A 17,181-nucleotide genomic window follows, 5' to 3' on the forward strand; every position below is an offset into this window, starting at 1 on the left:
AGATATAATGCTATTGCACACTTAATAGACTTCAGTATACCATAAACAGAACTTTCATATGCACTGGGAAACCAAAATATTCATGTGACTTGAAACATTTGCTTCACTGCAGTGGCCTGGAAACAAACATGCAATATCTCTAAGGTATGCCTGTATCATTTTAATGTAGTGTGGCATTAGGTTTTAACTTTTATATCCATTTAATTTTGAAGGATTTAGAAGAGCTAAGTAAAGCTAATAAAGCCTGTAGAAGATTTTGCCATTCAGGAATTAGCCCAGTTGGGGTGTTATCCAAGAAGAACTTACAGAGAAGATTGGGGAATGAGAGGGCATTGCATAGAGAACCTACCAGGGTGTCAGGGGGACAATCCTCCCCCAAGGTTCAGCTGGAGTTTGTGAAGGGAAGTCACCATCACCTGAAGGAGGAATTAGGAATATTAGATGGTGAAAGCAAAGTATGCCAGCAGATATTGAGAAAAAGATTCCTTAAATAAATTGCATGAATTAAGTGAGTTTTAAAGATGTCTGTTTTAGAGATCAGTGAAGGGGGAAAGAGTAACTGATTTTTGAGAACCGGGGTATATCTCAATCCTTTGAAAACCTTGGAGGTTAATTAATGCCCATTGATCATTAAATATTTTCAGAGTAAAATGAGAAATGTTTTTATCAAACTATTGAAGCTGGGTTGCAGCAATACCTTTTTCCTTTGTTTCAGCTGAGTTTTTGATTTGGTATCAGACATGAGAGTGGGCTGGATGGAGATGAAGCTTATATTAAACAAGCACACAGTAAATAATTATAGAGAACCATTATTCGGCCCTTCAAAATAGATGGAGATGGTTCTGCTTTTAATGTTACTTGGGTATAGGCAATAGAGACCTCAGCCTGTTACCAAAGTTCACATCAGGGCTCTCATGTAGATTCTGGCAAGATTTCCCTTTTCTGCATCCCAGCTGCAGATCGCATACAGCTTCCAGAGCGAGCACTTTCTTTTTCCCCAAGCATAGTCTCCTCTCAATTCCTTTGCTTTTCCTTCCTTTGCCAGAAAGTGGCCACCTGACCAGCCTTTCTCTGAACTCTGTTTAAACAGGTGCAGTACCAAGAACTGAAACCAGATCCTTCCCATAGCCCATGTAAAAGGAAGAAAAACAATCTTGGCTAGCCAGCTCCCAGCACTGAGGAGACCAGCATCTGTTTGGGAAGATAAAAGGAAAAGCCTTCAGCCTGAGCCGCATTTCCTTTCTTTCTGTTTTTTATTTATTTTGCCATTTTACCATGATTGAGAGAATTTGTAAATAGTGTACAAAGGCATATGTCTTTGAAAATATACTTCCATTGTACAGAATCAATTTGATAAAGGTTTAGCTATTGCTGCGTGAAAGCCTTGTTAGCTGTGGATAATAATATAACACATTGGAACAACAAATGTAAGAATGGTAACATTGGGAGATACACATTTCTCTAATTACAAGTGTAAGAACTAGAATATTAAATGCTCAGCTGTGCTCTGATTAAATCTACATAAAATGTAAATGTCAATTTGATTTTAAAGTTTTTTTTTAATGTGACTATTTTTTATCTAAAAAGTAATCCATTACGGTTTTCTATGTTTTATACATTTCAAAAGGGAGGAGGGATCCCAGAACCTAAATAATGGAACAGATGCATTACAACTTAACATAGATTCGGATCCTGATATTCATTCCTGTGCAAATTATTTAGATATGACTAGGCTGACTTTAAGCTAATGAGTGAAGGTATATTCACCTCCTCAAGAGAATCTTCCACACACTGAAATCCTACAAAGAAAATTTCCGAATCTTCTATCATTCCATCTAAAACCTTAAAATCTCTACAGGACTACACAAAAAAATACTGCCAGGTTTATAAATGATGATTGCCTGTAAGGATTTTTATACCAATCACTATTAATTTGTGCCAAATTAGCAAATTAGCAACCCAGTTCAGTTGTCAAAAATCTAGCAAATTAAATCCACATTGCTTTTGGTGTCAGATTATGCCTCTGTGCATCTAAAAATATTTAATACTCAAGTGTTCTCACAGAAAAAAAAATGTATCTACTTTCTTATTAGGTTACTGAACTGCTTTAATATGCATATTATGATTTTTGTTATTAGTGTGAATTTTAACATAGAGGAGAATGCAGTGTGCTAAGTGATATGCCAGTGTTTCATTACATTCATTTATAGAAAATAAAATCATTCTTGAAAATATGAATGCATGAAAACCTATTTTGTAAAATAAACTGCTTATGGGGAGGGGGTTTGCCTTTGAAAACGTTTCACTACTTACCATAGCATCTATACTTAAAAATTGCATTCCCGACTCTCATGTAGTTTTTGTACCTAACTTCCTGGTATATCAAGGGAGTATACCTCTAGAGAGAGAGAATCTGGTGAGAATGTCTTACTTCCCTGACTTGGTAGGGGACTAAGCTTGGTTGAAATTGCTGCAGTGTTCTGCACTACTTTATTAACAATGGACTGGGATAGGGTGAAGGTGGGGGGTCATGCTGGAAAAATATAGAAAAGCCAGAAGCGAGAAATATATATTTCATTCTATAGGAAGATTCTTTAAAAATAAATTTAATCTCATCAAAGTTGATTTTTAAAGTATTTTTATTTTAAAGCTATGTTGTTAAATACTGTTTCTTATGATAAAACTATTTTGATCTGTTTATACACTATGCTTGAAAGAATGTCAATTAAATTCCCTTTCTACAGAAAGGCTTTGACCTCAATATGCTCTATTTAGCGCATCATGTTTATAATGACATGCTTACATCCGCATACCATCATCGTTTAAGACAGACGTAATACTTCATGAAGTTGATGTTGCTACAGGAAGTTTACTGATGGAATAATTTGTTTGAAATAACTTTTGATTATACTTTGTGTGAGATTTGTGTTCTGTGCTGACATTGTCTACTCAAATGTCTACAAGCCTGATATTCTAACACCTCCGATGTACCTAGTGGATAGCAACCATTAACAGATGACTAATTTCTGTTTCATGCTATCAAATTTCAGATGTTTAGTTCAATGGTAAGGTTGACTATTCACTGCATTAAATAAAAAAATAATCTTTTCTAAAAATAATCAGTACTTTTTTTTTGGTCTCATATAAATAATATTTTACTTAAAGAAACCAAGGTTTGGTTTGGAAGAAAAAAGGCTTTCCCTGAAACCTTGCGTGCTGTATAAAACGCAGCACCTTGCAGGGGTGAGTATCCGGTGACACTCCTAGAGAAGTAAGAACTATCTTGAGGCATGAAAGTGATATTCAGGGGAAGCTTCATTGCTTTTACAAACTACTGCACTCACAGACTGAAAACAAGAGACTGAATAATAGAACTTTAACCAGTTCCTTCTCCTTCTCACGAAGGCACGATTTTGCCTTTTGAAAGCTGCTTAACTTGATTTGTTTCTGAGAGGTTTGTAAACACATAAATATTTTAAGATATCTTAAGAGACTGGATGTCACTCTAACACCTATTTGGACTGCTATATACAGTAGTCATATGAACTATGAAATATATTCCTCAATATCCTTTAGTGAGTAAATTCACTGAAGGTCATTCATTATCCAAACTACTATTATTGCCACTAATTGTGGTAATTTATAAGAAATGCATATTTAAAACTATTTCCATTTATAAAAAGAACATGGTACTTCTTGTTTATTTTGGTACTGGTTCCACAGACTCAAATTGATAGGTGCTGTCAGGATTCCAAATTAATTTTGAATCATTCTATACACTAGGATAATCTGAATCGAAAGATTCTTTAAGTGACTTTGCTCTGTGATATATTTATTGAGTACCAACTATACGACTTGCCCTGTCATAGGCAATGGTCAAACCAATGATAGCATATTAAAATCAAATCTGGAGTTAAAGTATAGTAAGAGCAAATTTTAATATGTTTCTGAAAGTATCTTTTATAGAATTTTATTGTGTTATTTAGAAGTGAAGAAAAATTTAGTAGTAAGTTCTCTTATCCAGGGACCATATTCCCATTTTGATCTCAATATCCAAATGTCTCTAATGCTGAAAGGAATCTACTTCTGTATTAACAGGTCTTATTCAAAGGCTTTAATTTCAGTTTATACAGTAGTTAAATATACCTAAATGTTTATTTTTGAGTTTTGTAATCAGCATTAAAAACAAATCAAAATATAAAAGGCAGTTGCTGTTCCAGAAATGCAAGTAAAGAGAGCCACCATTATACTCCTTGCAAAAGCCTGTTTATTATTAAATTAATGCTTAAATTCTGGGGCTTTAAATGTCAAGCGTGAGTGTGTGTGTGTATTTGTGTACAGATGCCTATTCATTTGTTTGATTAGTGTGTCTAGAATCAGCCTTTTCTAATTGCTTGGTCAAGTATGAATTAAAACCACATAAAAAATAATGAAAAGAATACTTACAATAGTGTCATTCCTTTGGATTATAATTCTCCTTCCCAGGATGACTGGTGTAACTCACTGAAAGAAAAAAATATAAAACATCCTTTTTTTCTGGTGAAACTGTTACCTCTTCTGCCTCAGTTTCTACATTTGTACAGTGGCAGTCACATCATGACTTATTCCAGCTGAATCGCTGATTTAAGAAATACCAAGGAAAATTTCTCATCATGTAAGAATACTATGCAGATAAAAACCATTAAATGTCCAAAATGGTCATATGCTATAGAAACTAACAACACTGTGAAAGGTTTGCTGGAATTTAATGTTTCTATCTGTGCTTTTCCAAAGGGATCTGAGGTTAAGAACCAAAAACCAAAAAAGGTCAGGGGAGATGAATCAAATAATTCAAATTGGTTTCAAATGAGTTTCAGTTTATTGGGCTATTCCTTTGCATTCTGAACTGGTAACAACAAAAAAAAGTGTTCTGTTGCATGCACAAGCAGTTATTTTTGTAGACAGTTTTTTTTTTTTTTTAATGTATATGATGGTTTCGTCTCCAAACGTCACTGAAAAATTATATGACTCCATTTTAAAAAAAGGTAACGAAATGGCACTGCTCTTCTGCTCTACTCAATTAATGGTGTTACTAGATTAAGCTGAAAGCTCTATTTGTATTAAGAAAAACAGAAATAGGTAAGTAGCTCTGCCAAAGTTTTTTCAGTTTGTAGCAAAAATAAAATTGCAACGTAATTCTCCCCTGCTGTAGATTCTTCAATGGTCTTTCAAAAAGAGAAAAGGAATGACCAACCTGAGAGTCAATGAGCGAACCTACAAACCACCTCTCATTTTCTCGGGAATAAATAAATGCATCTGAGGAGACCTGGCTGAGTGAGGTTGTTACTGCTACTAGTGAGGCAAGATGGTAATATAGGCTTAGTTCCCCATTTTGGTCAAAGACAAGCTTCAAAATGACATGAGTCAACATGAGGCATTTTATCTTGCCAGAGTTCAAATGGTAAGTTAGGAAATGCTAACTGCATAGAGAAAGGTGCGCCCCTGGCCCCAACCACTTTTAATTGTCTCTTGATGACTGAAGACACATCTGAGACAACAGTCAAGAGTAATTACAAAGACAGCTGGACAACAGCGGAGAGGTGAGGGGGAAGGAAATGCCAAGATCTGTCCCAAGTTCAGAGATGTTCTTTTAATAAAGCTACTCAGAATACTGGAAACCTTAAAACGAAACTCTACATTATTTCCGCAAAACATTTTTCCTACAGTACTGATTATAACAATTACAAATCAAAATCTGTGTATAACTTGTAATATTGAAACCATGGAAAACAATTTATTGATGTCAAGAACTAATAAACTCTGCCACCTTACACAATGGTATACCTACCCCTTCCCTTTGTCCTGGAACTCTTACAAAGTTCAGATTTCACTAACACAGAGACCTAGCAAACTATAGGAAGGTCTCTGAAGCACATGGTAACCCACCCAGAAAAGTAAAATACTATGTATGTTTTTAGAAGTAGTTTTAAAACAGATCAATGTAGTATTCGGTCTTATTTGAAGTTGCTGAACATTACCTTTTAAATTTCCCTGTAGGATGAAAAAAAGCATTTTCAGATATAATAGATAAAAACTTTTGGGGGGCATATCATGAAACATCCAGCATTTGATAATTTAACCAAGAATCAGGCATACTAACTCTTATAGGGTGGGTTACCAGGTACACACCATCCATCCTTCTGGCACTATGATGCTAATACAAAGAACACACATGTACTTGGATTTCTCAGTGACTGACAACAACACTGACAAGCAAGTGAGAAATCTACCCAAAAAGACACAGTGATGTGATAGTCACCAGTGTACTGTAGTTATGATGTAGGTATCCAGTGTATTTATATAAAACAATTGTTAAAATATTGTATTTTGAATTGTACTACTTAAAACTAACTTACAAGAAGCCATTTTCCTCACCTTCACAGAAGAGGTGCAAAATAATATGCTCTGGAAAACAGTGGCAAGACACTTTCGCTCAGAATTCTCTCAGTAGACGACTGACTGCTTACATGTGAATTAATGCTGTAAATAGTAATATTTAGAAGGGAATTTTTTCCAGGTGTATTATAATAAAAGAAAACAATTCTCAATTTAATCACACAGTAGTGAACTCCCTTTAAAGGAATTTAAGATACAGCCTTTGATAAATGTAGTCATCATTTAATCTTACAGTTTCTCCCTGATTTGGGGTGTTGAATCTGGAAAAAAAAAAAAAAAAATCAGAACAAGTAATTCTTCAGGTTCCCTGAAAGCTTCTAAAATCAGAAAAGGCTAATAGTGAAGATATGGTATCATGACTCCACAAGGTGTCTACATGAAGTTTAAACTTTAGCAATTTAGGAATCCTACTAAACAGTAATGACCCTGCCCAATATGGTAGGGCACTGCTTTGAAGAGGCTTAAACAGAAGACAGAAGCAGCATATCAGTAAAATAAGCCAGATTTACTTTCAAAGGAAGGGCATATAGTCCAAGAGTATTATTTGAGACCTGCATTAGATGATACTAGGCTTAATTACATCCTTACCTTGAAGAAAAATGGCATATTTTAAAAATGCACTTTATATTTTAAAAAGTCCAGTAGATGCCAGTTTAAATAAGACAACTTTAGAAAAATTTCAAAACTGATTCTTATTTATATTAGGAGCATTACTTTAAAAAAATAAATTGGCTACTGGTGTTATACACAAATATAAATCATGTTGCAGAGAAACTTGGAGAAGTGAAAAACAAATATTCAAAATTCTATCAGAAATACACCACTATTAGCAATGGATTTGCTTACAATCTTTTCCCCTCTGTAATTTTACTTAGATAAAATAATTTTTAATTACATTTAAATAGTTTCTATTTTTTAAAAAGGACTAAAATTAATCCAGGAAAAAGGAATTAAGGGAACAAGTTCAACCCCTTTTTATAAATGGCTTTCAACCTCTCTTTAAGTCAATTTCCTCCAATAACATGACTGAGTATGAACTTAAAAGTATTTTGAAAAAAAGAGTAAAAGAACTAAAATCATGGGAAAACAAGAAATGAGAAATCTAGATTTGCATCACTTTTAAGAAAGGACTGAGTATCACTAGTCGAAATAGCCTATTTCTGATGATACCATTAAAAGTGGTATTTTTATGCTTTATTTTGAGTGAATTTTAACTAAAAGAATCTTCCACCAAACACTTATCTTGACCCTTGGTTTACTGAACATTGTTCAAAATTTTCAAAGACAGTTTGTTCCTGAGATGAGGAGATCTGTCTGCCTTTTTTCTGATTTTATACCTTCACTACCTCCTCAGTATATTAAACAGCATCTAGAAATCTTTACCCTCTTTAAACCACAATGATTCCTAACCATTTTCCCTCATCCCTTTGCCAAGTTTTCATCTTTACAATTCTGCTTTTAAGTTTTCATGGAAAGCTCTTTAAAATGCATATTTTAACACCACATATTACTTACTGCTCTATAATTTTGTCTCTGTTATAAAATAGAAACAATGCAAAGTAGAAAAAAATGCATCTTTAGGATGAAGTCAGATAACCAAGATATATATTCCTTAAAACCAAAACAAAAAGCTATTACAAATCAAACCATTCTGGTCATTAGAAAAATTTATCAGTGTCATGACATAAACCATGGCTGACCTAACCTTTAAGTTGAGAAGTACTGACAACAAACTAAATTCTTTTTATCTGTCACCACTTTAAGATTAATGATTTTTTCAGCATGACTATTTCATCTGAGGACAGAAGAATGGAAAATCATTGGAAATTTTAGTTCATCTCTTATTAAGATAAATGATAGTATAATAGGTGTAAATTCAAAGCTGGATTCCAGACTTTCAGTTCAGTGCAATTTACCTGTTGGAAGTGCTAAGCACATTTTTAAAAAATTCCACTCTTTGGTAGCAATAACATTCCAACGTAGTCATTCTCTATTAATGTTTAACACCCATTATGCATTAATGTTCACTTGATCTAATTTAGATACTTTTGAAAGGAAGAGGATTAGATTTACCAAATCTGGGTTCAACTGTCTGAAAAGATTTGGGGACCACAGTAAAAAGACAAAAATTTGGAGAAAATGTTTCATCTTTAACTGGAGACAGCTCTTTATAGATGCTTGAATAAGGAACTTAATTTTTTTGGTCTATGTTAAGGGTAATATTACATATTACAAATTAAATATATAAAAATAACATTATATACTTGTTAGGAATATTATTTTTATATAACTAATCACTGGTTACACTTTGTTGATTTAATACTGTTGGATCTTAATTCAGCAAGTAGTTTAAAAACAGAATAATTCACTATGTTTGTTCTAAAAAAGAAAAAAAATATATATATATTCAACAGTACAAATACAATATTACAAAAAAAATCAATCACTTGTGTCTAGTGCTAAGGGTTATATTTCAAGATTACAAAAATATATAGTGTAAGTGTATTTGAACTATATGCCTACACCAAAAAACAAACAAAACCCAAACCATATGGTAATGAATTCAAATACATAAAATATTAGAAAATATTTTGTACATCAAATATAAATACAAAATGTAATTTTGATTAACACAAAAGTACTAATTAGCAAATTCCTCTGTGATAAAAAGCTAATCACTTGGATTTGTGATTGGAAAATGTCCTTTTTAAAATAATTTAATAGAATGTTCCCCACCCCCAGCAATTCACGTAAATTCATGTGTCTAAGAAAGAAAGTTGCTTGGTACTTCCATAAACTGGGAAGCATGAGTTAAAGTATAACATTTTGGATGTTCTCAAAGATTAGCATTTACTTAAGAGAGAAAACTTTTTTGACTGTCTAACAATCAATAATGTTAAAACTATCTTGTTCGTTTCCTCTGAAAAAGTCTTCTTTTAGTGCGATTTGCAGTACTCTAAAAGATGTATGCTTAAAACCTAAAAAAACAATACCACAACCTTTTCTAATTAACTTATAGTCTAATAATCTCTGATTCTGTATCAGAGCAAATAACCACCAAAGTACATCATCCTACCATAATTCATCTTAACCTACAAGGTGAATTTTTTGATAACATAATTTGATTTATAAGAAATAGTTAACTATTCCATGTCTTCAGTTTTGACATCACCAGGCACAGCGTAATTCCAAAAATGCCATCACTGACCTTTCTAACTCAATCCACATTTGTTATAAAAACAATTATCATTCTGAATTTTGCAAGCTCCACGTCAGCAAGAGGTGCGACTGGTGTGGAAGCTACGTGATAAACGCCTGAGGGAAAGAGTGCCTCATGTCACTCAAAAATGACCCCTTTCTACTGATTAAGGGGCAACAGTGACAGGCTCTCATCAAGTTCATCACTTAACTGGAAAGGTGTGTAAATGCATATGGATTGCACATTCCATCAAAAATTTTCTCCTGTGAAGGTACTAATTTAACTTTCTATAACAGAATAAGCAAAAATGGCAAACATTTCCTAGTGTTTATATAAAGGATCCTAGCATTAATGCATTTGTGTTTATCTAGGAATGAGTACTGGGGTTCACTAAGATTGCAAAAGCACACACCACACTCTATTCACTCTAAAATTGCTAGTCGCACTGATCAAATGATTAAACTATCAAACCCTTCACATTTAAAATGAAACGAGAACACCAATTATTACTGTAAATTTAAGAAACACCCAAACTGAAATTAATTTTCTTCAACAGCCTATACAGAAGACAATAAAACTAGACTTACCTTCCTAGAATGTAAGATTTTCCTCTTTTACTGTAGTCAGCCCCTGTCAAGCATACCACCTGGTACATAATAGGTGTTCAAGAAACGATGAATTCAAAACACTGATTAATTTAGCATTTAATTTATATGAGGACAAATGTTTTTCTGGTTATCTTGGACTTAATGAAATGACAAAAATTGTATATACTTGGACCACTTTATTATGTGTAGGGAAATTAAGAACTAGTAAGCTCGAAAACTTCATAGAGACCCTTCCTAAAAAGCTGCCAGGAAACATTCTAAAATCTTTTATATTCCAAATGTTTGTGGGGATTACGCATGGAGAAAGCTGAATCTTAACAGCTCAGAAATCTCCTTCCAAGCTTTATTTTCTATTGTAATAAGGGCTTTCATAGGCCTTTTTTTCTTTTTTTTTTAAAAAAACAACTCCATTGAACTATGATATGAAATCTGGCAGAGTACAATGATAAATAGCATTACTCAGCCTTCGCTTCTCTTCAGTGGCTGCAACTTTGAGATGCCTACAGCTAAAATGCCAGGGGTCAGAAAGTCTGAATTTTATCTATTAAAATTTCCCCTTTCTCTACATCTAAAATAAATTTGAGGCAATTATTATGTTTTTCTAAAATAAAATGTAAGTAATATGGGAAATAAAGTTTCTTATTGCAGGTTTAAATTCATATATATTTATTGGTATTTTTAACTAGGCCACAAAGCAGTAATCTGTTTGCCAAGTTATACTTTTGAAGAAGTACAAACTGCAATGACACCTTCTTGAGGTAGAGACTTCAATGGCATTTGAGTGTTTAATATTTCATGTCAGCATGGCTTGTAGAAATTGGCAGACAGAACAGTTATGAATTATTAATACTAATTGCAACTAAATGAATATTTCTTGCGAACATTTAATTTAGAAAACTACTTTTTCTTAGCAGTTAATTATCTACTTTTTCTTAGCAGTTAATTATCTCATTAACTTAGAATTATTAGCAACTTAAGAAATTACTATCTAAATGATTCGTTATAACTAAAAAGAGGAGTTAAGAATGCAAAAGGAAGTAACATTTATTAAGTGCCACATAAGGTGAATGGCTAATAACTTAATTCTATCATGACCAAGATACCTGGTGTTATTTCCACTTGACAGGTAAGAAAACCAAAGCTAGAAAGAAACCTGCTTTGTAATTCAGTTAGTAAGAAATTACACAAGGATTTGAAACTATGTCTGTCTGATGTCAAAGTCTATGTTTTTATTAGTTTACCAAGCAAATGTTATTCCACATGCCTTCACAAGTGACGTAAAGTGGCTACTCTTTGGAATAAAAATGTTCCTACACATCATCTGGGGAAGCACTTTACTCTCTATGAGCATTATAATGTTCCTTAGTCATGTTTTCTCTGATATTTTGGCAAGTAACAATAAACATCAAAAGAGAGTTGTATGATGTCACATTTGAAGGCTAACTAGAAACAGCTAATACTTCTTACAGTATGTGTAAAAAATTACTGATTTAAAAATGTAGGAAAAAAACTTGACTTTTATTCAGAGCTGATAAAGTAATGTAGCAATTTTTAGTTTAGACTGTAAACCCAGTAATAAGACTCTCAGCATTTGTATCCTGCTAAAAGATCTATTTCCAAAATAAAACTAAAGTGTGCTTCTTTAGCAGATTAATTGCTGTGAGATCATCACTTAAGTTACATAAAATCGAAATGGAAGTTCTAATGTTTCTTTTCTAGCTGTATCACAATGTAACTTATTCCCATTAGTAAAGCAACTCCAGTTTCAAAAGTAATTATTATCCATATCCTTTCTTTTAGTTTTACTACAAATTACTATTAGGAAAAACTGCAAATTGAAATGTTACTACTCTGTAAATACATACTGTACATTAAGATTTTAGATAATCTCAAATTCTTTACTTTGTTGCCATTTATAATCTTAATATTTAATAAAACATTATGAAGCAAAATGTTTTCACTTACAGAATAGTGGTTACATGGAGTAGAAATACACTTTCTATAGGAACTGCTAAAATAAAATAGATCAAGGGATCAAACTATTAGCACATTTACTAAATTTAAAAACCAAAAGAATATATTATTGTGAATTTTGAAATGTTTATTTTAGAAACATGTAAAACTGAGTATTTTATTCCAACAGCCTACAGAGAAGAAACAGGGCTACACGTTTATAGGTGCACATTTGCATGAATATTCTTGCCATGATGCTAAGACCCAGAACACCAAGAAGAGAGGACATTACATTTTGATTTGAAAAAATATTTAAATTAAAAAATTTTACATGTACAATATAAATAAATAATACTTTTAGAACAAAAAATAATAAAGACTAATAAATGCAATGTGTATCAAACAAAACTATTTTTTACTTTTGAGTTAAATCCTACACACTGGAAAAAGAAGCCTATACTATGCTTTGGATAAGTTCTTTAAGTGCTTTAAAGATTTAGCAAGGCTGCAAATTCTGTCAATAAATAAATGAAATTATTTATTGTTTATAAGCTATGAAGTCCATAATAAATGACAAAGCAAGCTGAGCAGGTTTAGAAAGCTGACGCATATTTTCTGTTATCATCATGAAAACTCAGTGACCGACCGACACATCATTTCCAATGTCACCAATAAGGCCTCAGTGTGTACTCCAGGACACGCTTTTAAATTCTCAGGGAGTTCCTTAAGAATATTTGGGAGTTTCTGCAATGTCTTTATATTTCTAGCATAAAGATCCAATAACCAGTCAGTACGAGCACTAGTGGTTTCCTTATAATTCTGACAAACTATAAGCAGGTCATTTAGATGAGTTAATCCTCTGAAAGCTAAGAAGAGCTCTGAAGACAAACCAAAAACTGAACAAAAATTTAGCAACATCCTACTAAGTAAAAATGAGCCAAATTCAAGTTGCTGGTGGTAAAAATGTTTCTCTGCTTGTGCATGAAAGTTCTCCACTGTATCTTCTATTTTTGTGATAGCAAATAGTTCTTCCTTGACTTGAGATGATACCACATAATCCAAGGGCAATTCCCCCTTAGAGTTCCTCTGCTGCAGAAGCACTGGGCCTGTGAAAAAGAACATGCAAAACGTTAAGAGTTAAACATTCTTATTTTGGCAGTGTAACAGCCATTTTCTATCTCCTTTTTTCCCCAAAGCATCCAGGGCTCACTTTACAGTCATATTTTGTAGTAATTCATATTGACATAATTAACTGGTTCTATATACTAACTAATAAAGGTGCATTAGAAAAAAATAATCTAGTCAATTGCCTAATCAGGTTTGCCTAAAAGCACATGCCTTAGTTCAATAAATAACATATATGGTTATAAATTAAAAAAAAAACTTTGATAAAACTTTATAAGTTGTCATCTTCAAATAAGAATATCAGTGTTCCTGGAGAAAATTTAAAAAAAATACATTTATCTTAAATTCTGTATAAGAGCCTTAAAGGTATTTCATAATATCACCAAGCGGAAAAAGTACTGACCCCTTCCATTGCTAATAGGCAATGGTAGCAGTGCAGACTGCAAAACTTTGCCCAGACACAGAACACGTTTTTCATTATCCTTGCTTATGTTCAATTTTTAATATAGGTAACTGATTCACAAAAAGTAAATATTAACTGCTCTGGGAAAAACTCAGATTTCATCCATCTATGCTAGCTACACCGATCTAACCATCTACTAAGAAAGTTTTGAAGGTACAGTTTATCCCCTGGGTTGTTAAGGATGATATGAGAGGGGCAAAATAACAATGACTCAGTATTTGGTCACACAGCAAAGTACAGGAGTACTTCGCACCTCTGCCAGTCAAGTCCTATAATTATTTATGTACTTTGCCATAAAAATGTTACAAGGGATATAAAAGTTTGAGTACTAGCAGACATAATCAGAAGATTCTACCATACAACACAGATCTTATTGTCAGAGATTACAGATCATAGCTGCTAAAACTCTTAATGATGAATCTGATGAGACACATGTAGTGGCCTAGATATAAAATGTACTTAATGTAAAAGATCAACCAGTAATGACATACGATTAATGTATAATTTACGGAAAACATTCTAAATCAAAATTAGATGTTTTCATTATGTTGATATTTCAAAAAAAATGTTTCAAGTTATTCCTGTTTAAAAGAGAAAATACAACAAAATTATGAACACAAGATACCAAAAGTAAACAAAGGTTTTAGAAACATAATTTAAATTATTGCTCTCAATACCGAGCGACTCACAATGAAGAGATAATATAGTTTCTACAATGATGGTGTCAAACCATTTGACAGGTCCAAACTCAGATTATACCTAAGGCAAAGAGAAATCTCTATGATTGCTGAAGGACCTTGATAAATGCAAATACAAGTATATTTCCTCTCTTGGGACAAAGAACTCATCAATTTACTATTCTTCACCAGAGGTCCTAAAACAATTCACATTGGTTAGTATAATGCCTTCTTCTTCTGAAAAGTTGGACTTAATACCTTAATACAATAATGGCTTTTACATCACTTAGACCAATTGAAGCAAAGCCAAATATTGGCTTGGAATGTCACATACATAGTTAAGTAGAAAACTAAAACACTTAGGAGATATAACAGTATGGTTTTGTAAACACAGAATACTAAAAAAAGTATAAAAACTGAAAAATACATCGATTATGAAATGGTATAAGTAAAACAGACACACTAAGGCCTTTAGGGGGCAGGAGAAGACTATAAATAACCAAACATGTTAAACTACCATGATATAGAGCCTTCCTCAGATAGATGACAGATAGATATAGATATATAGTAAAGAGATAGCTAAGGAAAATATGCTGTTTATTTTCATGCAGAATCAAATAGCTTTAATGACTGGATAAATAGTACAACAGTATTTTTAGTACAAATAAAAGTAATAGGAAATTTATACAAATCTTTGTGTATTATAAGCTAGTCATCACTTTTCCTTTGTTTTTCCTTTTAAAACGCAAATTAGTTTTGAACACTTTGATATAAAATTTATATTATTCAGTTCAGATATAAGAAGAATATCACTGAGTTAGGGGGTGGAAAAAAGGGTTCTGAAAGCAGAGATCAGATAAGAAATCAGCAGAAAAAGCAGTAGATGAATATTAAGCTCAAGTTACTTCCATCACATACCCTCTACACAACAGTTATTATCATTTGGAAGTCCTCCTACTTAACTTATTGACTACAAAATGTGAATGAAGAAAAGATATTATTCTAGGATGTCTTTTGTAGTCTATAAAGAAAAGACTCATTAAAGAAAAGAATAATCGTTAGCAGTTATATATAGGAAATGAAACAAGAATGAAAAACCCAAGTACTCACAATTGAACATTTACATCCATTTATTAATAAGCTTCCAGAAATGGCTGGTTTACAGACATTACACACTTTAAGTAAAAGGATTAATAGTAAAAACCAACACACTCAATTCAAAATACACTCTCATAACAAAGGTAAAAAGGCTTAATAATACAATAAATAAATACATTTTATGAAAAGGTTTTTATCCTCAGTAAATAAAAGGTGCTTACATTCTAGCAGACTTTTCATCTTTACTTTTTCATTAAAATGTAATAAAGGCATCTTTCCTTATAGAGCTTAAAATATAAAATACTTTCTACCTCTGAGGGATTCATCAAAAAACTGGATAATTTATCATAACCCGTTTAGCATAAATGCACTCACCCCCATGCTGGAGTAGCAGCTTGCCAATTTCTACATGTCCGTTTGACAGTGCATCATGCAAAGGAGTCACCCCGTCCACTTGAGTGAGCAGATCTACCTCTGGACAACGTTGCAAAATTTCCTGGACACATACTGTGTTGCCATAGTTACAGGCTTCATGCAAAGGCGTCCAGCCAGCATTGTCTAAATTAGAAATCAAGGCAAATTTTAAAACGGCGAAAGTAGGACTTTGGTAGTGAAGTACTGATATTCTACTTCCCTTCTCAGTGTGACTTTCTAAGTGCCTCATATACAAATAGAACTCTTTGATAAAAATGCCTAGGGTGTAATCATATTTCTAATTGTAAAAAATAAATTAAAAACTATTTTAAAATATTGATGTTGGGATCTGATCAAAATATAGATGTCAAAAAATGGTTGTGCACTATTATACATCAATATGTGATGAATTTCTTGGTTTTGCTACTAGCAATACTTTAAAGATATGTTAGGTAAATATACTTAAATGATTTTTCTTAATGTTGAAATTAAACTATTTAATATCACAAATATTAAGACATTGAATTAGACAACAAAGATTTAGAACTTACCTTTAACATTGATGTCTATTCCTGGCATAGAGAGAAGAAGAATCAATTTCTCCACTTGGTTATTTATGCAAGCCCTATGGAGGGCTGTTTCTCCTGCCATAAAAAATTAATAGATTATTCCAGAGAAGACAAGATATCAACTAAAGAAAATAATCAAAGGGCATGAACTAGGAGATCTGGCCCCATGCCAGAAAATTATTTATTGAGTTTTCCTTTTGACTGGTTTAAACATCTCTCACATTAAAAAAAAGAGGGGGGAGGGAACCCCACCAATCCATAGAGCCTCTCTGTTCTATCAGCAATTCAGCAATGAAATTCTACTAAAGGTTTAATATAGGCATTGTCTCCCCCTAGTTCAAGGTTTGAAGTTTCAATCCTGCTATAAAACCCTCAAATGATCAGAGAACACCAAATATACTGGGTTTTGCAGCAATAAAAGTTTAAAGTGCAATTGCCCTCTCTTAAATTTATTCATGAACCTACGTTAAATGTATGGCTCTTTTTTATACAGCATTTATAGCTTAATTCAAATGAATGTTTCTGGCTAAGCATGAGTGCCTCTACACACTCAAGTGTAATTCAGAACTTCAAATCCATTAACAGATGGTTTGCTGCTTCTCAATAGGCTGTCTGGCTTGGCTACAGCAGCACAGAGAAG

General features: G+C 32.7%; 2 protein-coding genes across 14 annotated transcripts in view; one reads left to right on the forward strand and one right to left on the reverse strand.

Annotated features, from left to right (window-relative positions):
* Positions 1-5,722, forward strand: part of MCTP1 (multiple C2 and transmembrane domain containing 1) — a 543,328-nt gene extending 537,606 nt beyond the window's left edge. For 2 of the 12 annotated variants that reach the window (XM_049708421.1, XM_049708419.1), the window contains exon 22: positions 1,091-5,721. In XM_049708421.1, coding sequence (XP_049564378.1) covers positions 1,091-1,162 — 72 coding nt within the window. In that variant the 3' untranslated portion in view covers positions 1,163-5,721. Of the gene's footprint in view, positions 1-1,090 lie in introns of all 12 variants that reach the window. The other 10 variants (XM_049708424.1, XM_049708423.1, XM_049708420.1 and 7 more) reach the window with 8 other exon arrangements.
* Positions 5,723-12,477: 6,755 nt separating this feature from the next.
* The window catches only part of SLF1 (SMC5-SMC6 complex localization factor 1), a 65,959-nt gene continuing 61,255 nt past the window's right edge, over positions 12,478-17,181 (reverse strand). For both annotated transcript variants that reach the window (XM_004263528.4, XM_033401141.2), the window contains exons 19-21: positions 16,524-16,616; positions 15,934-16,116; positions 12,478-13,301 (exon numbers count right to left, since the gene is read on the reverse strand). In XM_004263528.4, coding sequence (XP_004263576.1) covers positions 12,820-13,301; positions 15,934-16,116; positions 16,524-16,616 — 758 coding nt within the window. In that variant the 3' untranslated portion in view covers positions 12,478-12,819. The remainder of the gene's footprint in view (positions 13,302-15,933; positions 16,117-16,523; positions 16,617-17,181) is intronic.

The sequence above is a fragment of the Orcinus orca genome, chromosome 3 (assembly GCF_937001465.1).
Source record: "Orcinus orca chromosome 3, mOrcOrc1.1, whole genome shotgun sequence".
In the NCBI taxonomy this organism is placed as follows: domain Eukaryota; kingdom Metazoa; phylum Chordata; class Mammalia; order Artiodactyla; family Delphinidae; genus Orcinus; species Orcinus orca.